The sequence below is a fragment of the Accipiter gentilis genome, chromosome 1 (assembly GCF_929443795.1).
Source record: "Accipiter gentilis chromosome 1, bAccGen1.1, whole genome shotgun sequence".
Classification (NCBI taxonomy): domain Eukaryota; kingdom Metazoa; phylum Chordata; class Aves; order Accipitriformes; family Accipitridae; genus Astur; species Astur gentilis.
Genome location: NC_064880.1, coordinates 16,066,050 through 16,089,937, shown reverse-complemented (window position 1 = coordinate 16,089,937; position 23,888 = coordinate 16,066,050). Strand labels below are relative to the sequence as shown.

Sequence of the window (23,888 nt, the reverse complement as noted above, 5' to 3'; positions counted from 1 at the left end):
ACGTACCTCCTCCTTGGCTCTTGGTGGAAAAACCTTCCCAAATGCTAAATGTTGCCTAAACACAAATAAATTTGGGTGCTCAGATTGACTGCTCTTTGCCACAGCATGACTGACAGCTTACAGAAACTAGGGGGAGAATTAATGCGTTTAAAAGTGCCACAAAAATCACAATATATTTACATTTTTCTGACAGATTAGTCAAACATTTATCATTTCTTAAAATGTAGCTATGATACTTTGTCTAAACTGTCATGAGTCACAATGTAATTACATGGTAATCATATGGCAATTAATTTATATGATATTCATTTGAAACAGAGAAGAATTAGGCTTGTGATAGCGTGCAAAATTAACAGGCACGCCAGACAAGGAATGGAAATTAAGCCACTGGAAAAAAAAAACACCAAAACAGTAAGAAAATAAATGTTAAAATCAATGTTTAAACAAATTGCTCCAAGCTTTAGGGCAAAGCTATGAGACTAAACCATCCAATTTTGTTTCTGAATTTCGTTCTGAAATAACCTCTCAAAAGTTTTCTTTTTTAACTTCAGTTTAACTGCTTCCATCCATCATAAAGGATCATTTTAATCTTCCTACAACATGTATTTTAACAGTTTCCAAGCTAAACTACCTAACAAAAACAAACAAACATGAGGCCAACAGGGAAAGGACCCATGAGCTTCTCTGTGCCACATTTTAGGATTTCAGGTCTCCAGATCGCTGTCAGAACTTATGCTGACATGATAGATGTTATCATATGGTGCGCACTGGTGATGCTCACACGCTAATAGAAAAATCAGTGGCAATACTGAGCTCTCCTTGCTTCAGAGACCTCCAGCCCTGCACACTCTTCTAATTTATTAGATAACTCCAGGTCAAATCTAGCTGCCTTGGGCGCTGAGCTCTGGTCACCAAGCTGAACCCTATGGCAATGGGAAACTCTGAGAGGGACAGGGCTGGAAGGAGGCAAAGATGGTTTGGGCACAATTATAATGTTGTCTCTGTCCAAAACCTGGAAGCGGGATGACAGACAACAGGGGAGCAAAAGAGACAAGGTAAAAAAGCAGGAGGGACCCATCAAAAAAGAAGTTCTGAACTTATGAAAGGCTTTTTACAGCAACAGAGAGTAAATAATAAAAAGTGAAAACTATTTCACAGGGAGGAAAATTAAGATGCTGTATGTGGTGAATTATTCCATTTACAGCTTCCTTTTAAAAAGTCATACTAATTAATGACTTCAGCTAATCTCATTCTTATTCAGAAGACAGCCCGTATTTATTTTGCAAAGAAAATTTTTAACTGGAAGAGCCTATTGAGGTCTTCCTAACTCATCTTCAGCAGTTGTCTTGGGAAACGGCACTGTAGTCATATTTAATACATGCACTGTGTACACCAACTTTGATGAAGAGGGGAATAAAATTATACAATTATTGCATTAATTATACATTATACATTTTTGTTCAGTGACCCTTAGTGCTTTTCAGAATAGCTGGGTCACCTGGAGAGAAACCTTATAGCAAAGCTTTCTCATTAACACTGCAACGGGGATGCCTCGGACACTGCAAGCAGCTGGTAAGAACGAAAGCCGACATCTACTTGAAAATAAGCCCCATAAAGCAGGTGAGGTGGGGTACAGTGGTCACGCAGGCAGCTACAGAGTCATCTTCCCAGCAATCCCCTTAGCCTGCGTGGATCAGCATCTTGGAAAAGATTCTGAAACCCAAACCCACCCTGGCCCCTCACCTTGAGATGCTCTTGAAGCATGTCTGCAACTGTTGCTTTTTGTACAGCAGTTTCAGTAGACCTGACATGGTGCTGCTATAATTTCCCCATCCACTTCATCCTTACCCACTGTCATCCAACCACAGGCTCTGGCCCAGGAGCTCCCCTACACTGGGAAACGGGAAGCACCACATTTTGGTGGCCCCGTTCACTCCGGAGCTCCCTGTGCACCTGAGATAACCTCATCCTGCGGGAACATGTTTTCTCCCTCACTGCAGGTCAGGGAGAGGCAAATCCCAAACTACAGAAACTACGTGCTGATGCGGGGTCTGAAAGCACAGAGTTGTGGCCACCATAGCAAATGTGGTGCCAGGAGTAGCACTGTCCCCACTGCTCCTGGTCCCCAAGACCAGTGGCCAGCCAGGCCACCCACCACTGGGTTGTCCTTGGCAAAATCACCAAATGAGCCACTGTGAACAAAAAACCACCAAACCCCTCTTTGAGGAAAGAACAGAGGAATGGTGGCTGGTATTACCCTGGGAAGCTCCACCCACAACCACCACCAGAAGGTGGTGGAGGTGGCACTGGATACCATGTGGGACAGGATGCTAATAAACACACAGGGGACTTGGCAAAACAAGATTAAGCTGGGGACTCGCAGCTGCTCAGGGCCTTTCACGTGTGTTGACTTATAACTTCTTGGTGCCTCCCTTGCACACATGTGAAATTGGGCACAAATCATCTCTGGCCATCCACAAGCACAGAGCAGAAGTGATCTCGTTCAGGCCACAGATGACAAATGACACTCGACAGCATCCCGTCACTTCTTATATATCACAACTTCATTGCTAGCTGTCACACTACAGAGCCACTCCCAGCCAGGCTCCTCCTCTGCACTGTGGGGAGGAAAATGGCTATTTCAAGCTCCTGATCCCATTTACATATGGCTTTTCTATTTGTGTGGGGTAAATACACCAAGGCTTAGGCAAATAATGAAAAAATAATAATTACCTAATGAATTCTCTGATTGATTCGATAAATGCTCTCCAAACAGAGAGGAAAATGGAATCATAAATAATGCACTCCTCTGCTGATGGAAACATTTTTGAATAAATTTGCACACGTCTGGCAGTGTTTGCTGAGACATCTCCAGTAGGTCCACAGCTACAGGTACTGCGCCTGCCAGGAACCACCGATGTGAGTTTTGGTGTGCTGTTACTCCATCTGATGCAGTGCTTGGTGTTTTAGGAGCAAGGTGGAAGGTGTATAAAAGAGCTGAGGCAAAGGGATCTCCTGGTCTAGAGAGGCGAGACAGTTGCAAGCTATATCCATTGACCTCCATGGGTACAGCACATGTTAAATTGCACCGAGTTTGGGTTTACAGACAGGCAGAGGAAGAGATCAAGTGGGTTGGCCTTTTCTAAAACCTGAAGCCCCATCTGGTTCAAGCTCAAACACAACGGAGAGCTGCCGTGTCCAGGCACAAGGTGGTACCCCTGCACAGCACCGCGCACGCACCTCTTAGTCTAACACATGCCTGACACACTGTCTCCATGACACCCAAAGCCTTCTCCAGGCTCTGCAACAGATCCACCCTCTTCTCCTTGGCACATGCCTGAGGCAGCCACGCTCGCAAGAGAGGCTTCAGCTGAACTTCGTGTTTGTTTCTTGCTGCCCTCCCTGTCTGCAAAGCTAACCTCCAGGAAGCACACCTTCAGCTTTCACATCGTACCTACGTGAGGTGCATATAGAGCAGGCTGGGAAAAGTGTCAGCAAATAAATTATTTATCATATTATTGAGTGGGTTTAGCTTGGATGATCAATATGAAGAAACTCCCAAATGCTCTGAAATGCTTAACACGGCAAAATCCTTGGATCCAGCAGATCAGTACGCCAGTCTTCGCAAGGGCTGGCTTCCTCTCTGGCATTTGGGGGATTTCAGGTTGGAAATAAATGATGAGCTCTTCCACCTCCCATGCTTTCTGCCACCTTTCCTGCATGGACAACTTAACAGTATCAGTTCAGCCTCCCAAGGGCCAGACGCACCACACCCCTTTCTGCCTGCAGGCTCGTCTAGCAAAGCAACACCTCTGCTGTGCTTTGCAGCTCCCAGCTCTATCTCAGCTCTCCAAGAGAAACCACAAAACCTTCTGGAAGCAAAACCAAAATATTACATTTCCCAGGTTTTCTGCAGAAGGATTTCTCAATGCATATATATATATATATGTATGTAAAAAACCCCTAACATTGCTGACTTCTTTTGCACAACTCCCCAGAGCTTCGCCATGCTGGCTGGCTGTGGCCCTGAAGCAAAGTATTTTCAAGACTTACCAAAACTTACAAAAACAAATTTATCTTGTTCCTGCTTTATATGCCCAAAACAGTTTTCACAGATGACACTCGATGGAAAATGTTTTAATGGACTATAAATTCTGCCATCTCTTCTACGCCTGCTCCAGGCTCCAGTTAAATATGGCAAAGAACAACTATTTGTACATAAATAAATTATTCTTCTATGGATAAAACTAGTCAATGTGGGAGATCGGATCCAGTTCAATTAGTCCCTCCATGACAGTAATGAGAAAAATACTCTACCATGACCTATTGTAAATCTAAGAGAAAAGGCTCCAGCAGGGACTTAGCAATTCCTGGGCTAATTGTACATAATTAAACAATGTAACAGCACCATTTACAATAATTTCAGTGAGGTTCAACAATATACACATTTACTAATTTTATTACAACATCTGTGATCTTTGTTTTGTTTCATTTATTATGTTTCTTACGGAGGCAAGAGCTCTTTTCAGTACAACAAAAACTGACCTGCATTTTTATGAATAACTTGCTTCCATCAAATTTTAACCCAGCAAAGAGAAGGCAGATTTGATAAAATGCCATGAAAAAAATCTATCCTTATTAGGTTGGAGAAAGTTTTCAAAGAATAAACATATCAGCACAGGAGAAAAAAAAAGATCAATTTTTGGTTGACCAAAGTCAATTGAATATTAATCTTGAATGTGGCAAACAGCTCTGTCTGGGAAGGGGAAAAAAAACCCCCACACTTGAAAAATCAAGGTGCTCACTGCTTAGTGGTTTACCAGAATGTGTTTATTTAAAACAAATGAAGAACTCTGAGCTGAACAAAAAAACCCTCAAATGTCACAAAGCAACATTTTCTAGTATTTTTAGTTGGGGGGGGGGGGGGGGGGGGAGGGAGGGGGGGAGACATTTCTCACTTGGATCAACCCCATATGACTTCTAATTCTTTCCCAGTTCAGTCACCAAGCTGAAGTGTCAAATACTTGCATAGCTCTGGCTTTTGCAGTAGTTTGCTTCTCTTGGTCACAAATCCTCCTTTCCCATCCCCCTTACCCACATGACTGCTGTCACTATTAGGTCTCTCAATTATAAAACATCATCCATTACCTTTTTTTTCTTATTGCAAAAGCTTTATCATCTGCAGCAGGACAAATACTGATGAAACATCCTTTCAATGCCAACAAAAGAACACCCATACCCCAAGCTCCACTCCAGCTTAACAAGATTAAATCACATCACAGAGATGCCAAGAAGCCGTGAGCAGAGGTGCTCATGTTCACCTCTCCAGCATGTTTTTCCCCAAAGGTACTAGGCTGGGTATTGCCTCTGATTGGCCTCAGTGACAACTTTCAGCTAACAGGCCCGCCAGGGACACTCCCCATGAGGCTCTGATGTATGCATAAAGAGTTGAGTTTTAAAGCTAAAATGGAATAATTCATTTGACTTTTACCAGGGGAATAGGATTCCCCCATTCACTGTAATACCTGGTTGCTGTATATTGTATATGTTTCAGCCTGCATCAGTGGTCCTCAGAGGTGCTAAAGAAAAACAGCCATCTGGATTCAATTCGCCATTGCTCCAGTGGAGAAGTTTTAGAGGTCTCCTGAGGAAGACTTAAAAAAAAAAAAAAAAAAAAAAAAGGTGCAAACCCCTGAACAAAATCAAGAGGAATTAAATTAGGAATCTTAAAGGCAAGAATGGTTACGCGCCTTCTTTTATTTCTAGGATGAAATTCTCTGCCGGGCACCCAGAAGAGGAGAAGGAGCAGAGCTCTTAACGTAAGATGAAACAACTGTGTGCTAAAGGTAAATGGGTGGCTTGGATGAGAGCCAGAATGAAATGGGGAGACCTGGATTTCTGCCTCTAAAAAGGCTTTCAGGCCCCAATGACAGGCAGCAGCAAAACTGCCTGTTACGCACAGTCAGATATCAGGTTTGCTGTGATCCCTGTGAGAAAAGACTGCTCTGCCATCCTCACATGCAGCGATCCAGTAAATACTCTTTTGCAGAGGGCAAAGGGGTTTCACACTGACAGCCCCAATATAATGGATTGTTGTTTGTTCCCCTTTGTATTTAGGAAAACACCACGTATGTCCTACCTGTCCTACTGTTCCTCCTACCAACCTTGTTCCACAGCTTGCCCAGTTTATTGTGTCTCTTTGAAGAAGGCAGACCTCTGGGGAAGCGTATCAAGAGCAAACCGCAATCAGTCTTCATAAAAACTAACAACAATAAAACAAAAAAGCAAGACTGCCCACAACAGCTGGCAGTTTTTCCTCCTACGGTTACCTCTATCAGCTGCACCATGCAGATCTTCCACTCTCTTTCCTTATCTTGTGAAGCAAGCCAGAAAAATGAGGAGATGTCGAAGAGAAGGAGAGAGAAACTGAAGCTCGGAAATAATAGGCAATGAATCTGAAATTTGACGAACAGCCTTTTTTTTTTCCTGGTAGTATTGTTACAAGCAGCATGGGCTTGTAAAAGTCTAATCACTTCCCATCCGGCTCATCAATCACACAAGGGAACTGGCCCCTTGCACAACAAAGTGAGCCTCCAATTGGCTCCCACCAATAATAAAAGGTAGCGGAGAAGGACAATCCCTTCAGAGGATTATTTAATAATCTTGTCTAGACAGGGAAGACAAAAGAAATGGAAAAGATTTCTTGGAAGACCGTGGCCATTCAGTCCCGTCCTGCTTACATTATTGATATGTGCTTGCTGCAACCAATACTTTAATGTTAATTTCTGTATTTTGATTCTTGGTATTCAGCGTCATCCAAAATTAAACGTTAAACTTTAAATATTTAAAAACAGGCAAAGGTAGTAATTGAAGCCGATGGAAATTGCACGCTGGCGCCATTCCTGCTGCATGTGTGTGACTGGCTGCAAAAATGTCAAAGACACACTGTTGCTACTCCTGTATTTTCAGCAGTTGCTGACATTTTACTGTAATTTATTCTCATTTTCTCCTCCTCTTAAAAATAACACCACCACTACTATTGTAGTAATAAACCATCAGCTCTCACGTCTGAAAAACATTTCAGCAGAGGACTGTTTCTGCCAGCAAAGGGTGCCTAAGCTCGGTGCACATGGACGGTTTACGGAGCGTATACTCTACGAAACCCAACTGGCTGCTCACCGCAGTACACTCAGTGCTACATTTCCCTTTGGTTTCTTTTGATAGCCTGTCCTTTCCAATGCCGGGGCCCAACTGTCAGCTACCAGCAAAAAAAACCATTCCAGCCTGTATTTGGTGTATTTTTTGATGGCTTCCTCCTCCACTTTTATCTGTCTGAAGCGCTAAAGACTCCCACAAGCCATAAAGTGTTTCTGACATTCATGGCGTTTAGATCCCGAGTTTCAAAGTACTGCTGAAGGTTATGTTGATTAAGCCCAAAGACATATTTCTAGAAAGCTGTAGCTTAAATAAAAGAAGGTGTTTTGCTGTCACAGTGATCAGCCAAAACTGTTACTGAACCAGAACATATGGGAGCCGAAAGCCATCAGAGAAACGTGTGATGTTCCAGGCTGCTAAGATTTGCTCTCTCCAGCAGAGATCAGAGGCAGTGGGAAAGCAGAAGAGGCATTTAGCTCAATTAAAAAAATAAAAAAATAAAAACAAAGCCTTGTATTGACCGAGATGATGGCCGATTACCCGCCAGTTAAGTGAGGGCTAAGAAAAATCATTGCCTTTTAGAAGTGCTATCAGACAAGTGCCCTTTTATTGTTTCCTGAGAGCCCCAGTGGGGTACTCTGAGATGCCTCTGGAGGATGGAGCTGAAGACATGTATTTAAGGAAACAAGAGCAGCCTTGCTGGGGGCTTTCCTGAAACCCAGAATGAAGGCCTTCCTATTTTGCTTCTGAGAAGTCCCTGCTAACCAGACACAGCCGGATTCATCCTGGCAAATTAACATCCAGTAGACACTGTCTGCAACAGATCTAATAAATATTTGCATCCACTATGAATTCATGGCATGATGCAGTATTAAAATTTCATGGTAGAAAAAAATTTTAAATTGCTTAAGGAGCTGTCAGGTTGGGGCTCCTGGCAGTTGCAGGGATACTTACAGGCAGCAGACATTGTAAAACTGCCAGTTGCTTCACCTAACAAAATTTCAGCCCTTATTATACATAAAAAGATATGTAATTTCCTTCCAGAGGTCAGAGTTAAAACCAAACACTTTAGGTACAGCAGTTCAGCAAGGGCTTTCATGAACAACTAAAACTTTAAAAGGAGCAAAACCAAAAACCAGGACTACGTCTCACAATCTGAAGGCACGTTTCGAGATAGGTGATCTTTTATGGGAGGAGCTGAGGTGCAGAAAGGCAATCAAAATTATTTCTTTTTAAACTAAAATCTCCGGGAGTGTGTGAACTCCATTCAAAGTCATTTAAATAAGTAGGAATTTTATAACTCCTAGCTGCGGGCTCAGCTGGCTCCAACGTGCTTGTGCAAGTGTGCGCAGATTACCGTATTTGAAATGGTTTCCACCCAGTGCTGATATTTTCGCATTCATATTGTCAGGCCGATCGAGCTGAGGACACCAGCCCCGGGACTAACAAGTGCTGTAAGGTCTCTTAGAAACAACTCTCCACATCTCCCAACACAAGGGCCATAAGAAACCACCCTTACCATGTTCGCCTCTCCCACTGCTCTGCCTAAGGAAAGACAGAAAACTTCCTAAAGAAGGTTGCTCCAAATGCCACCTGAAAAATCCTTTTTCAGAAAATACATAAATATACCTGCAGGTAGTTTACTCCTCCCTGGTGCACAAAAGCCTGCAGGCTTCAGCAACAGATCTGCAGCAGGATCTCTACTGCACAAATTGGCTATCTCTCACTTGTGATGGAAACCTAACAAGAACAAGAAACAACATCAAAACCATCGAACCAGGTGCAAAACAGTTGGATGATCAGGGATTTTTCCTGCCTTGCACCGTTCCCTCTCCATCCAGCCCTTGGGGCATGGGTGTCTGCACTGCAGGACACAATACGGCCCTCTCAATGGAAGACAGACCCAGCATGCCAGCTCCCGGCACAGCTCCCTGTTCCCAACAGCACCCTTGGGTTTCCTGGCATGCTGTTTCCCCAAACAGCATGTCTGTAACGGAAGCTGGAAAAGGAAAAGGTGACCAAAAGTGCGCAGAGCCAAGCACAAAGAAAAGCACCCACTCACACCAGGAACCGCATGCTTTAAACCTCTGCACACTGAAAACAAAATATTGAGATAAATGACATAAACCCAGTATTTCCCATCGATGCTGAATAAGCATTTCATTCCACCTCAGGAACATCAGAAAACATGACAAGCGTATGGGGTTGAATGCTTGTGGCAGGAAGAACTGGGGAACTTTCCGATGATAACTGGCATGCGATAACCTGCATTGCCGCAATCCCTTAGGGGAAAAGCATACTTACTCATTACCTCTTCTGTCAAAGAAAACCAACACATTTTGGTCAAACACCAGGCTTACAAAGCCGAAGCAAAACAGTATTTTAACATGTTACCAAAATTTGGTTTCTGAATACTTCCAGCCAGCTCTATTTAGCCCTACGCTGCTCAGCCACACATCCACCAACACAAGCTGAATCAATCCCAAAGCGGGCAATGGCAGGGCTGCAGATGCAAACATATTGATGTTGGTATAGATTTAAATGTGCTGGACCTACTCTGCCCAAGGAAATGCTGGCTTGCATACTAGGAACACCTGTAGCAATGCCATTATTTCATGATTTTGGGACTTTGCCGTTTCATCAGCATAGTCAAAGCGTGCACCGGCTGAGCACATGCCAGATCGATCTGCAAGGCGAGGGGTCTTCATTGCAAAGGAAGCAAAATTTCTCTATTTCAGTGGCCAGTAATGGAGAAATTTTTGATCAAAAGGCCATAATGAGGTCAAGGAAAAGATCACATGAAAACACTTCCTTTGGAATGACTGGATTTCCTTGCGCACAACACGCATTGTTTCCCAACAAGCTCTAACCAGAAGTATTTGATTTTACATTCGATCAGTTTGAGTGATTTTGGTGTCACCCGGCAGCGCAAGAAATAAATGGCCTTTTAACTGTGTTTTATTTTTATATATGCTTTGTTCCGCTAAAATAATTCATTGTATCCTAATGAAATCAGCATGACTGGCTCCAGGAATGAATGAATACTCACTCTCAGGTTATGGGTATTTATGTGCTGGGACAGAGGGTCTGTAATGGAAGATCTATCGTTAGTGCCTGAACCCGTTTTATCTTCATTTCACACGGTACAAGCTAACTGAGTGTTGTTTTGGGGGTATAATTGATATATAGCTGAAACAAATCAGGTCCCCAGCTAAGTGAGGAGATAAAGTAGTGGATAATCTATGGTTTAAAACCAGCTGTTCTGCTGAGATCAAATGATTACTTTGACACTGAAATGATTAGCTGACAAGGGAGCGTGTTTCAGCATCCGCCATCATTACTGGGCACTGCTGCCGTAACCTCTGGCCACACTGAAGCCAGGCACCAGAGCTAATTGACAGCATGGCTGGGATCAGCTCGTGGTTTGCTAAATTGATGGACCTCACCTGGCCTCAAAGACAAATATCAGCATTTTCAGGAAACAAACAGGCAGAGGAGGTGGGAAAGGAGGATACCCAGCCACTGGTCAGATGACTGTGACTATAACAAATGCCAGCAAAACATTTTAGGTTTAAGCTGCGCAGCTGTCTCTGCTCTCTACAGCAGTTTTAACACAGCATAAATATTTGCAAATATTTTCCTCTTTTTTTTCTCTCTGCTTGCACATCTCTGAATTAATGAGAACTGAAATTCACCCCATCCCTTTCTGCAGTGACCTTCCGTTGGGATTCCTGCAACAGCTGTTTTAAACAGGTTTCCCTATTTTAGGCAAGGAAAGGCAAGGTACCACCTGCTCACGAGAACATCACACAAACGGGACAAATGCAGGGAGGACACAGGTTTGCAGTTGCCTTTTCTTTTTCCTTAATCATCTTCTGTGCTTTAAACTACAAGAGCCTTTTCCAAATAATCTGAAGATAACTGAGGTTGCACAGCAGATGAAACATAAACGTGTTCATGTAAGCAGGCTGCAGAGACTGGCTACCGCAGCAGCAGGGACGTTTGGCATTGAGCTCGCTGGCTCAGGGAGTGGGAGAGTAACCCATCTGCAGAGTGCACCTTCCTTCTCTTCCTTTTACCTAAAAATTCGCCAGACTCCACAAGAAATTAAATACAGTATTTTAAAAATGACAGCAATCTATAATACCTATTAGGTCAGGTTTTCCACACCCATATCAAAGCAAGACAGCTCCTTACAGCAGATATATTTGCTTCAAAGCAAGACAGCTCCTTACAACAGATATATTTGCTTCTAGTTGATCACAGCAGGTTTGAAAGAAACCCAGTAACATCTTCTGCTTCCCAAAGAGGTTACTCCACACTTTTGCAGAGACAGCCATTAATTCCCTGATATTCACTATGGATTTTACTTTCTTAGGCCTTCACTCTGCAACATACTTTTGAAGGATGAACTGACATTATCGTTCCTGAGGTATGCATTACACAGGGTTGTTGCTTTTGATTTACAGCAGGAATCAACATGTGCCTCACCGTCCCCTTGACTCTCCCTTGTCCTTCAGCCCTTTCTGGAGGGGAAGCCGATGAGTACAGAGCTGGGGGGCTGTTTTCAGAAGTCCCCTTCCAAATTTAAGGCAGGAGAAGCCTTTCTATGTGCAAACAAGCAATGCTCGTCTGAAAAGGGTTTAAAGCAATGATGTTTCATACCTCAGGCTTCCCCATTTGGAGGCAGCAATATACTTGCAGGTAGCCATGGGTTTTGGTGGGTTTCCCTGTTGTTTTTTTCACAGGTTGTCCCGTGCAGTTGAGACACAAGCACTTCCACTGTCACCATGATTACCCAGAATTATAAAGCAATTTATAATGCTTTACAGTTCCTTTGTTGGCCCTTAGGATCTGAATCAATCCCAAAACATCAGAAATCAGAATGAGTGGCTCTGGCCACCATTCAGGCTCTTGGACCACTTGGCTACATCCCTTCCATCCTATTAAACTTCAATGGCATTTACTTTGAGGGTCTCGTATCCCTCTTGGGCTTGTTAAGGCTTCTTTTCTTAAAGCAGGAGCATAAACTCTCTCACAAAGTGTATTTTTGGTATAACCTCTCTCTCCAGTGAGCAACATTAAGTTATCGCTATTATTTTTCCTGCATAAAACAGCGCAGGTTTGTCAAAATCGGCATGGTATTTCCAATTTGCCTGTTGACATTTTCAAGTTTATTATGTTCAGACAGTACCTCAAAGCACTTCATTCTTCCTCTCCGGTAGGACTAATCACCAACAAAGGGGGAAAAGAAACACTATGCACTATTCAGTACAGCATGCAGACCCTATTACCCTCCTACTAACTTCAAACAGAAGTACTAGAAGTCAATGAGACCAGCTGCACTCAAACCACCTGCAGAAGTACTGCCTTGAACTAGGTCCTTGTCAGTTTAGCCAACACCTCTTGATTCCACCTTTCTGTGATGATGTTTGACACTGGGGACATCTCAGCTGAGAAGTCTGTGGTACTTGATTTCATACCCCATAAGATTCAGCACTCAGAGCCAGCACGTGGTTAAGAGAGATGTCCTTGCTGCCTGCTTGTTGGGTTGAGCAAACTCAACCTCAATCCCAGAAAGACACATCCACTATCACCCCCCGGCCAGCTTCAGCCTCCCTAGCTCCTCAGACTAGACCCACACAACAGAGCAGCTTTTGCTAGGACACATCCTTGTGAACACTCCCTTGACGTGCTATTTTTGAGGTGGATGTTCAGGAAGGCCAACTTCTCCCTCCACCCCAGCCTTCCTGGGTACCTACTCAAGATGCCTGCGTGACACAAGTGAGGCTGTAATTAGATGGGCCACTACTAGTATCAGGTTTGGGGTGGGAGGGTTGCTGTTGCTGAATGCTGTAATCTGCACAATTGTGCTGACATTTCTGAACTATAAAAGCCCTCCGGCAGGTGTGTACAGAGGAAGCCTTTAAAATTGATCTGGTTTAGCACAAAAAGTGTTGGCTAAGCCTCCATCCATCCCTCTGCTCCTCCACCCCTTGACACAGCTTACAGCAAAAGACTTTGCTTTCCCTTTCATATGGCTTTTAACAGCAATTCAAGCCCATTGATCCAAGACTCCGAGTCAAGTGTATTACAATGCAAGATTATTCAACTCTCTGACAGTTGGTTTGTTTAACTTCATTTTATTCCATAGTAAAATGGGATTGGAGGGAGGGAATGCTAGAGGAAAAATTGGCAACATATTGCTTAAATGCTCTGGAAAACAGAAAATTGTCACTCAACAGGAAGTGTAAAATACTTCCACTTGGCACAGGCTGCTATACCACAATTACGTATGTATCTATATGCCTATCTATACCTCGTCTGTGCCTCCTGACTTCAATCTCTGATCCACGGAAAGATTTGAGAGGGTGGGTGGACAAAGAGAATAAATAAGCTTTAACAATATCTGAGCAAAGCTTGTCAGTGAACAGCGTGAAGCAGTGGAGTTTATGCCATCTTCTAGCTAGGGTTAAGACTATGCTTGAAAACTCATTCACGCACCATTTACACCAAATAACCTTTCTTTCTACGGTTGGAAGAAAACTACTCATTTGCTTTATAACCTAATAAAACCATTTATAATTTAAAAGTCTTTGCAACTAGTCTGTTGGTTGTTGTCTTTTTTTTCCTTTTGGTTAGTTTAACTTTACTCCATTGTTTGCTTTAGTCTAGCTTCAATTAGGCCACCATTTCCAATCCTATCAGTAGGGGAGAGGTTTACATGTACAAGAGTAAGATCATTAACAGCATAAGGTGGTTGAAAGGGAGGACATAATTGGTTTCACTTGCCTAGGGGGAAGATGAGTTTCTAAGAGAAACAACACCTAATTAAGGTTTGCACTGTTTTATTTTTAATAATTTCCTCCACTCCACTACCAGCGTTTTTGTAGTACCCATCACAGCAGCTTCTGGGTTCTGGCTTAGCCACACCTATTTTGCAGACACACAGGAGCTGACAGCATCAGACCCATTCACGGACAAACAGACGGAAGAGTCTGATGAGACGCTAAACAATAGGAAAAGAAATAAATTAATAGTCTGTATTTAATTAAAAAAAATAGCAAGCCTAGACAGAGCCATGACTCTCAACAGTTGCTTTTGTTCCCGTTAAGAATTTGACTCCTGATCTGTATTTTTGTCAGTGGCTAAGATTCAGAGTGCCAGGACCAGTTGGAAAGCACAACCAGTTTGTCAGACACTCGGCTGCCCATGGACAGGCAAAGGCAGGTCAGACAGCGGACAAGTGAGGTGACAGTGCTGGCCCAGGAGCTACCCTGGACCGACACAGGGCAGCCCATGGAAGGATGTTTACCTGCACCTCAAAGATCCCTGGCAGATATTGCCCAAGGAGTAACGTGCTTCCCCCAGCAGGTGTTGATCAGGAAGGGAAGGGCTGAGGTCAGCATGTACCCAGAAATACAGCCCCATATAGCGGGCTGTTAGGAATGGAACAAGATCTGTGTTGGAGAGAAGAAAAAGGGAAAAAGCCTTCCTAGCTATTGCTGATGATACACGACCAAAGTGCAGGAATGAATCTATTTTGCAGACTGCTCATCAGTTTAAGCAAAGAGCCCCTAGACCTCTCCGTGGTATTCCCAGGATGATGGTAGAATTTACCAGCTCCTCCAAATGCTTTCCCCTACCATTAGCATCCTCCACATGCTACCCAGGCTGAACTGCTGCCAGCCAGCACCCATCCACTGCGTTACCTCTGACAAACCTGGAAAGCACTCCACCTGGAGCGGTGAACCCCATGTCCAGGCCATATTTTTGATACTGGGGCCTCTTGCACTTCAATCTCCCAGCAATGGGTCTCACAATACTGTTGAATGGCAAACATCACTTGCAGCCATGGCTGGCACCCCGTCACAAGTCAAAGCGCTCCCACACCGTGCCGCCCACACCCACCTGGGCTTGCAGGTACCCCTGCAGCACCCAAAAGCTGCCTGAGGGGCTCATGAGATTCAGCAGGACCACCAAGAAGGACAGACCCCTGCTTCACATTGCGAGGAGGACTGGTGCAGCCCCTGGGCATGGGGGACCTGCCCCACATCACCTCTCCAGTGCTCTGCTCTGCCTAACAAAGGGTGGCTTCGCTGCAACCAGGAAAACAGGATAGCAAGTGAAAAGGGTATTACTGATCTTGAGCATGTGCGTGGGTCTGGGTTACTCTGAATAATTTAAGTCAGGCTTCTTTTATCTTTCTCCTGCTACTGCTGCCACGCACATTAATCAGACAGGCTTCCCAGGCGGCTAGAGGTGGGGTGCCTCCCATACAATAGGAGCTGAAAGGAAAATGCTAGTAGACAATTTAAACAGAGTCCTTAATCATCCTGGACTTCAAATCCTTACCTCTCATCCCCACATGTGATACAGCTGAAGGATGTTCCCCTCAACTGAAGTGGACACAAGCAAAGGCTGCGGGAGAGCTGAGGAACCTCTTGGCCACTGCCAACCCGGAGAAGGGGAAAACAAAGCCCCACGTTGGGATCCATCCCTACATCCTCCCAGAGCCCTGGCAGGTGATGAGCCTCTCTGAACATCCCGTACGTGGGTGTGCATGGGTCAGCGAAGGGCCTGTTGACACCACTTACTAGTCACTCCACATGCATGACGGCATGTGTTTTATACAGCAAATTGATCACAGGGATATGGATGCAAGGGAACGTAGCCACTAGTGCCCCAGCAGCTTCGGCAGCACTCCCGAGAGCAGCCCTGCAGCAGATGGGATGTGAGGAGCAGCCCAGTACCATCACCAGCAGACCCAGGCTCCTCTGGAAAAAGGCATTGTCTGCAGCCCTCTTCCATTACAACCTCCCCAAAAAATGCTTCCTGGGGGACCGCGCAGCATCTGCCGCACACAGATGTAAAAGGCCGCTTTACAGTCCATCCCTGCACCAAAACAGGAGCCTGCACTTCCACAACACAAAAATCTCCTCCTAAACACAAGTGGTTATTTGAAACTTTATCTTCCATACAAAGCCACCAAAAATAATTGCTAAATTAATGGGGCAATAGCTAATGTACATATATTTGGTTACGGCTTGGCAAACCCAGCTTGAGGAGTAATTGTATATTAATTTTTCTCTACGTTTGTTTTGCAGAAGCTAAAAATCTGACTCAAGAAGAAAAGCACCAGCTTGCAGAGTCTTTAAGTTTCTCCCAGTCGACAGCAAAGCCCAAATTCCATTGCAGAGCTGACCTGGGCTGCTTGTTGATGTTGTGTTACTAGTAGGGAAAGGAGGAGAAAGCAAAGAGAGGCTGCGCAACTGGGTTTTTCTGTTTATTTTAGGGAGAGGAGGTCAGTGGTGTGTACAAAAGAGAAAGGAGCCTCCCAGCCCGGTTAATTCTGCCTGTTGCAATGCCCAGGACAGGTATAAAAATAAAAGAATAGGGCTGGGAGAAGTATAAAACCCAAGTCAAAATCTGGCTGTGGGGAATTAGCAAAAGCATTTGCTGCTTAGAGAGACAAAGCTGCCAGGTTTGTAAACAACATCAAAAAAAGGCTCAGCAAGAGTCGGACAGAAATAGCTGCGTGGTGAGCAGGGCTGTCACGACAGGGTGAGGAGGACACAGGAGATGGGGAGAGGGCTTGGGGTCACCCCTCAGTGCTCTGCAGCTCCACGGAGGTCTGGTGGGAGGGAGCAGCCGCCGCAGCACAGGGGCAGCACGGCAGGCGCAGGGCGGCTGTCAGCCAGCTGGGATTGTCTCCCCAAGTAGGCAAGCGTGGCCCAGTGCAAGGGGGAAATCTTGACAGAAAGGCAGGGAGGGAGGCAGACGGGAGGTTGGTGGCCGTGCAGGCAGCTTTTTGGGGGGAAGGAAGGGGAGGTGGGAATAGGGTCCCTGTGCTGCTGCATTGCATCTAGCAGAGGAGGTGCACCAGCAGCAGCTAGAGGCTTACACCAAAGAGGCCTTGGCAGAGGTAGGAATTGAGCGGTACCATGTCCTGTATCTACCAAAAATGGGTTGAAATCAGACAGGCTGTTGAAAAGGGGGTTCTGAGAATCCAAAGAAGGGGGGCACAGGGGCCGCTAAGGGCAGTCTGTGGAGCTACAAGGGCATATCTGCATTACAGACACCTGACTGGGACAGCACGGGAAAATAGGTGCTGCAGACATGTGGATGCTTTCCTATCAGTGTAACATAAAGGCAATAAGCGACTGGAGCACAAAAATAATGTAACACCTCTGAACCCATTTAGGCCAGAAAGCACTGGATGCCTTTTACCTACTAGCTGGGGGGCTCTCGGAGTGGTGGGGTCAGGATGGAGCTGGGTGAGATTACGTTAGGGATTGCGTGGCATGTGACATTCATCTTCAATTGCAAGGACCAGGCACCAACCACCCAGGTGCTGTCCCACACATCAAGGGATGAGGACAATGGGAACACCAAATACTCACTCACCAATTACACTCAGCTACTCACCACGGCTGCAGCATTGGCTTCCCATTTCACTACCCACCTCTGACCACAGGACGGGTCTGGAAGACCCCGCAAATCCGTGCCATTCCTCACCTTGGCAAACAATACGTCCCGGTCATTTTGAGACCAGTTTAAACCACAGGGATTATTTTAAGCTACTGTTTCTGCAAAAGCAATGGAAAATGGCAGAAGAAGCTGTCCTCCTGGAGAAGAGCTGTATCACACATGCTTTTTGCGGTTAGCCTCTGCTCCCACTCCACCCTCTGGAGTCTTGGATCCAACTCACTTTAAATACGGCTCGGGTTTATCCAGCACAGTTGGCAGCTGATCACAACTAGCATAAAACATTTTGTCCCTTCCAGAAGCATGGCCCGGCATGCCACTGGTCTCTTGTAACCCACACAGCACAGCAGTTGTGTTTATTGCTGTGTGCACAGCATGCCCTAGCCAGGTTTACACAGCAAATTGGAGGTATCCTCTTTCGACCTGGATTTGTGTGGCACACAGAGGCCTGCCCCTCAGGCCGCTGCTGGAATACTATTTGGCTCTTTATGCTTCATTTTCTAATGGGTAAGATCCTGGCAGGGCAATTACAAATACATAAATACATGTATTTGATTTCCAGGTCTGTGTTTACCTGGAGGCCACTTTGCCTCTTGCCAGCCAAGGAAAAAACACAGGCTGACAAGCCTTTCCTGATGTAACTCACTGTGGGACAAATGCTACAGGGCATCTTTGCCCAGCAAACCCCCCCAAAATCCCTGTGCTGGTGTAGGGCCAGACTGCAATGCTTTCCAAGCACTTCTGGGCAAAATCCCCCTCCATGTAGGCATAGCCACCCCATAGCCTCTCTTTTTGGGAACTCCTGACGGGCATTACACTCCACATCCCACTCCCTTTCTGCTGACATGGGACCTTATTGAAGCCTGTCAGGTGGGAATTAAGATACTATTTTGCTGCAGAAGAGGATGCAGAGCTGTGCTGCCAGGCTTTGAGGAGCAATACGTATCATCACAATGATCCGCTGAGCAAACTGGACAAGGCAATATATCCTCCCATCTCTGCGCTCCCCTTCCCGACACCTCTGTTCAGACTGCCAACTCTCTCTCCATGCCCATGTCTCTGCTGAGCTCTGCTGCCGGAGCTTTCACAACAGTCTGCTTTGACGCGTTTTTCGATAAAAGTCCAAAAAACTTTAACTAAAAGCTTAACCAGAAGCAGCTCTGAATGGCAGCACCGTTTGCAACCAACTCTTCCCCCGGCTGCTCTGGCAGTCCTCCTCCCTCAGAGGGGTCTGACTCAGACTTCCTCCAAGGCTATAACACAATCAGAAGCAAAAATACATAAAGCCCAAACTCCCAAATTCAATATGCCACAAAGTCTAAACGTGATTGTAAGGGAAGTGACAAGTATGGGTCGGTGCAGGTTTTCACCAAGCACGCAGTTATGTATGCTGACAAAGGGAAGATGAGGCTATACATCTTTGCAGTAACTGCAGCAGCTGTAAACCTGCCCACCATGAAATGCCCACCCTGTTAAGTGGCAGGCAGATAGCTGCCAATGTAGCTGTGGCTGAGGGTGCTACAGAGGCACCATGGAGGTAAATGAAAAAAGAATTTATAAAGTGGTGGTAGATCATTTTTGAAGGCTGTTGATTGCAGTTAGAAATAAGTTTCATAATCGTTTGGGAGAGTTGTTGCAGGGAACAGCACAGAACTTTGGTCATGTCTTCAAAAATAAATAATTTGAATGGTTAAATAAAATCCAGACGCGAGAAGACAATTTACTGACCGTGAATTGCTAAAAGCCTGGGGATTAGTCAAAGATAACTCTCGTTTACCAAATGTGTTTAACAGAACAACAGTGCTTGCAGAAGATTGTTTTGTGGTATACTAATTGCGTATTTTATTTCAAAAATTGAATACAGAGATGCTATTAAGAAATAAGAACTGTCCACAATACAAACTCTCAGCTTTGCCAAGTGAAACTAAAATAGGTTTCTGTTTCTGAAACCAAACAGTCATTTGCCATATGAACCAGTGCACAATCTGAGCTTTTCTCAAGATATTTTTTTTCTGAAATCTGAAGCAGGGAAATAAATCTCGGCTCTAGCCTTGATGAAACTCAAGACACGCACCACCTCAACAAGCTCATCTAGTTTCACAGAGCTAGTCCTAGCACAAAAGCCTGGCCCATGCAATCAGTTGAAGGATGCTAGTGGGTTGGGAAGCAGTGGGAGATGGAGCCCAACCTCTTCCCGCTGTCACTGCTGACTTGCTGGGTGAGCCTAAGACATGTGACAGGGACAAGGGAGTTCTCGGGGCCTGTTTTCCACCCAATTGTTTGTCCTGCCCCGTTCAGTCATGTTCTTGGAAACAGTAAGTGCCTTTCCCAACTGCAGCATCTAAGCCAGTGGAGAGCCTGCTTTGGCCATGACAGGGAGTTGCTACTCCAGCAGCAATGTGCTGCATTAACCTAAGCCTCATTTCATTGCCAAAGCTTGCGGTGGAGGGACTCCAAAGACTGAATTACCCCAGTGTACATTTTCTGTGGGTAGGTTGAGCCTCAAAAGAATAATAAAGAAAACCAGCTATCAACCCGCAGTTAGAAACATCTTGCCTTTCCCAGCACTCGGGCTCAGACACATTTTTTCCTCCTACTGAGCTTTCCTTTCCCCTGCCAGGACTCCCATTGCGACTGCGATGCAGAGAAGCACTGAGCAGCAGGAACAGAGCTGATGGACCTGGAGGGTAGCACATGCAGAGCACAATTTCATATTGCAATTGCTCACCCTTGTTTTGGCCACCCACGGACAAGGAATACCAAGCCAGGAATAGCAAGGAATACACAACTAGAAGCAAAAATAAAATACATAAAACAAAACCAGAAGATTTGTACTCCTGTTTTGCACACATACAAGAATGCTAGGAAAAAACACCACTGGTATGTGCAATCCCTTCTTACATAAATGAAGCTCCTCATGATCTCAAAGCCATGCACTCGCTTGCAGGCCTGGAAGTTTAAGTGGTTGAACACTTCATTCAGGTGATAGGCAGCCCTTTTTAGTCTTAATCAGCAGATATCCAGAGACCTAACTCCTAGACATAAAGCAAATCTACTTAGGGAATAAACGTCTAAATAAATATGAGAGATGGGATGCTGATCTTTTAATGCTCTTCTGCAGGGTAAATAAAATTATGGGGTTTTTTTTCACTCCAATTCATTTATGGTATTCTTTTATTATTGCATGATAAAAAGGCTCAGCATGCCTAGCTCACTAGGTCTTCCCTCTGTCCTGGAGCGAGAGGCTGCTCAGCTAAGCTGAACACTAACGAGAACGCAGGTGGGCACACAAAGCCATGGTACTCGTCAGCCAGACATACAGGTAACCCAGGGGTGCATCAACTGCCTACCTGATGTCTGCTTGGTGGAAGGAGAGTGCAATTATTGCAGCAGAGACTAAGGAAAACTGGAGCAGGCTGGAGGAGCATCATCTTGCACAATGAGTTCACCATATTTAAGTCTGAGAGAGACAAACAGCCTTTCTTTTAGTTATCTCCCATCTGCCACCTTCATTTGGCCATTAAAACCATTTTTAAAATGATAAAACAAGTAATACTGCCTAACTAATGAATGTCGAATTATCGGCATAAATATGCCAACATTTATTTATTTATTTGCCTCCCCAAGAACATGTTCTCCTCTGTTTGGTTTTCTATTTTAATGACTACAATTTATCATATTAACTAGACTTCCAGTTTGCTGGGGTTTTTTCAAGTTCTGCTTTTTGCTGAGACATCTGTGAGAGGGCAGACACAAGTAAGAGAAGTAACAAAACTAATAAAAATGTGATAGTACCTGTCACCAAAAAGCACAAGTGACTGAGCCACCTTCATTTACTACACAGGGCCCTTTCTTGTTCTCATTTGCCGATTTTACTGCCCACCTTCCACCAATACTTTACTCTGCTTATAGTAGTTCTCCACAAGGAACTTTAATTCCCTAATTTCCAAATAATTTGCTTTCCCTACCTACCAGCAGGCAGCATAAGAAAGAAGAAAAGCCAAAGCGTGAGAACCATCTCTGGTGAATTCGAGCCATGCACAATAGCCCAGTCAGGGGTTTCAGGAGGCATCTGAGAATCCAGCAATGCCTGATCAGTGTGGGGATCCTGCCCTCGCAGGAGGTATCTATCTGCTGCCTGTCTAACATGATGGGAAACATTAGTCCAGCTGCACCAAGGCTGTATCTATTTCAGAGCACAAGCATATGTGTTTTCCCCACCTGTCACAACTGTGAAATGTATAGATAGCATTTACTTCCTGGGCATTTGTCACTCAAATTAACAGGCAACCTGTTAGTCTGAGTGCAATTAGCACCCCAAACTTTATCCAGATTTATCTAGTAGCTGAATTTTGCTTGCAGATCTTTTAGCAGCCTGGTGTACACTTTGAGTAAATATAGGCCAACGTATAGAGTAGAAATCCTGTGAAATCCCCAACAAATTTAACACGAAGCAAAACTAAACACGCTGTTGAAGAATCTGCTTTGCCTTTTTTAGAACTTCTAATGGAAAGTTCACATTTTTACAAACTGAAATTGAGCACTAGGTTCACCCGAGACCCGGCAAACTGAATGACTGAGTACAACACAACCTGCTGGGGCAGACTCCTGCCGCCCTTTTCCTGCTGCTGGATTTAAACTTCACCACTCGCCTAAGTGCTTTTTATGAAAATGCCAGTTACATACAGACACGTATCTTGAAACATGACATTAGCATTCTGCAGAAGTATATGCAAGCGATGCCATATGATATGAGCAGTGTAAACCCTTATCTGTGTCATGGCTTGACTTCTTCCATTGGAGAGCGACCAGCACAGCCTGCAACCACACTGCCATGGGCTGCCTTTTCTGCCGTGGTCGTCACACCTACATACCAGTTTCTTCCAAGTTGCAGCCACATTGTCTGCAGCATCCTCAGATGCCCACCTGAGTGCACCGGATCACTCCTTTACTGGGATTTTTCTTAAATCTTAATTAGTCTTGAACGCCAAATAATGGTGGGCTCAAATTCTTTTAATTCGGCATTCACCTTTCCCTAGCACATTATCAGGGAATGTACAAACTACACTGAAATGTTTTTCTTCGCAAACCCCAAAGCATGATATTTAAGCAAAATGTGATGTAAAGAGGGTTGAGGGAGCGTACAACCCAGACTCCACAGTGGCAGGACAGCCTTCATCTATCACAGGCTTCCCCTGGATGCAGGAGATTCAGTTAAGCTCATAACTCCAGTCTTGTACACAAAGAGGGTTTTATGTTCATTCAGCAATCACCTTTTTTTTTTTTTTTTTTTTCCTTAAATGCTCCACAAACATTGCCCAGAATTCTTCCTTTGCTTAGTCTATCAATCAGTTCATATATAGCTTCTTCAAGCCTCCAGTGCTTATCTGCATGATTCTCTGACCTTCCTCAACCCTATCTTACCTGCTCCATACCTGCTGGCAACACAGTGATAGAGACCTGCAAGGTGTCACCCTTCTGCGTAGTGACATGGCTTTCTGCCCCGAGTCCTGCATAAATCTAAATGACGCATACTCAGAGCATCTGTCACAGCAATGACATTGCTCTTGTTCTCTGCACATCTGTGACATTTTATTATCCTCTTATATTGCAGTAGAGCTGGTAGGAAAGCAACCTGCCCTTCTGCAGCCCAACACCTGTAGCTACTCCCCTAAACACACAAGATGGAGGGAAGGAAAAAAAAGATTGCTTACCCGTAGGAAGGAGAGGTCTCGGTTGTGCTCAATGCTGGTGATTTCCAGGTTGCCCATAACTACCTCACAGTTCTCATAGTACTTGCGCAGGGCCCGATACTGCTGCTCCAGGTCAGAGAGGGAGCTCAGCTTGTTCTCAGTGCCGGCACACACTGCAAGAAAACACACGACAAACAATCAGGATGAGTAGAAGAGGGGCACAGGAGCAGAGAAGGAAATAAAGTTCGTATACAGGGATGCAGGTAATTGTAACAAAAATCCTGAATTATTCATAGGATTGGATCCTACAAAAAAACCCAGCACAAGATACTTGAATATCAGGACCAGAGATAGGAAGGTACAAATATGGTCCACGATCATCTCAGCAATTTAAACACATTTCACCAAATGGGATGAAGTGCTGGTATTTACCACCAAATGTAGAAAGGCTGAAAATGCAGAAATGCAGGAAAAACGCAAGACTAGTTGACCCCAGCACCTAAAGGGTCAAACCCAGGTCTCGGCAAAGTCCCTACTAGTTCTGCCAATGAC

At 44.7% G+C, this 23,888-nt stretch overlaps 1 protein-coding gene across 9 annotated transcripts in view; it reads right to left on the bottom strand.

Annotated features, from left to right (window-relative positions):
• The window catches only part of ERBB4 (erb-b2 receptor tyrosine kinase 4), a 645,972-nt gene that overhangs the window by 375,925 nt on the left and 246,159 nt on the right, over window positions 1-23,888 (bottom strand). For all 9 annotated transcript variants that reach the window (XM_049809033.1, XM_049809016.1, XM_049809051.1 and 6 more), the window contains exon 2: window positions 23,358-23,509. In XM_049809033.1, the coding sequence (XP_049664990.1) occupies window positions 23,358-23,509 (152 nt within the window). The remainder of the gene's footprint in view (window positions 1-23,357; window positions 23,510-23,888) is intronic.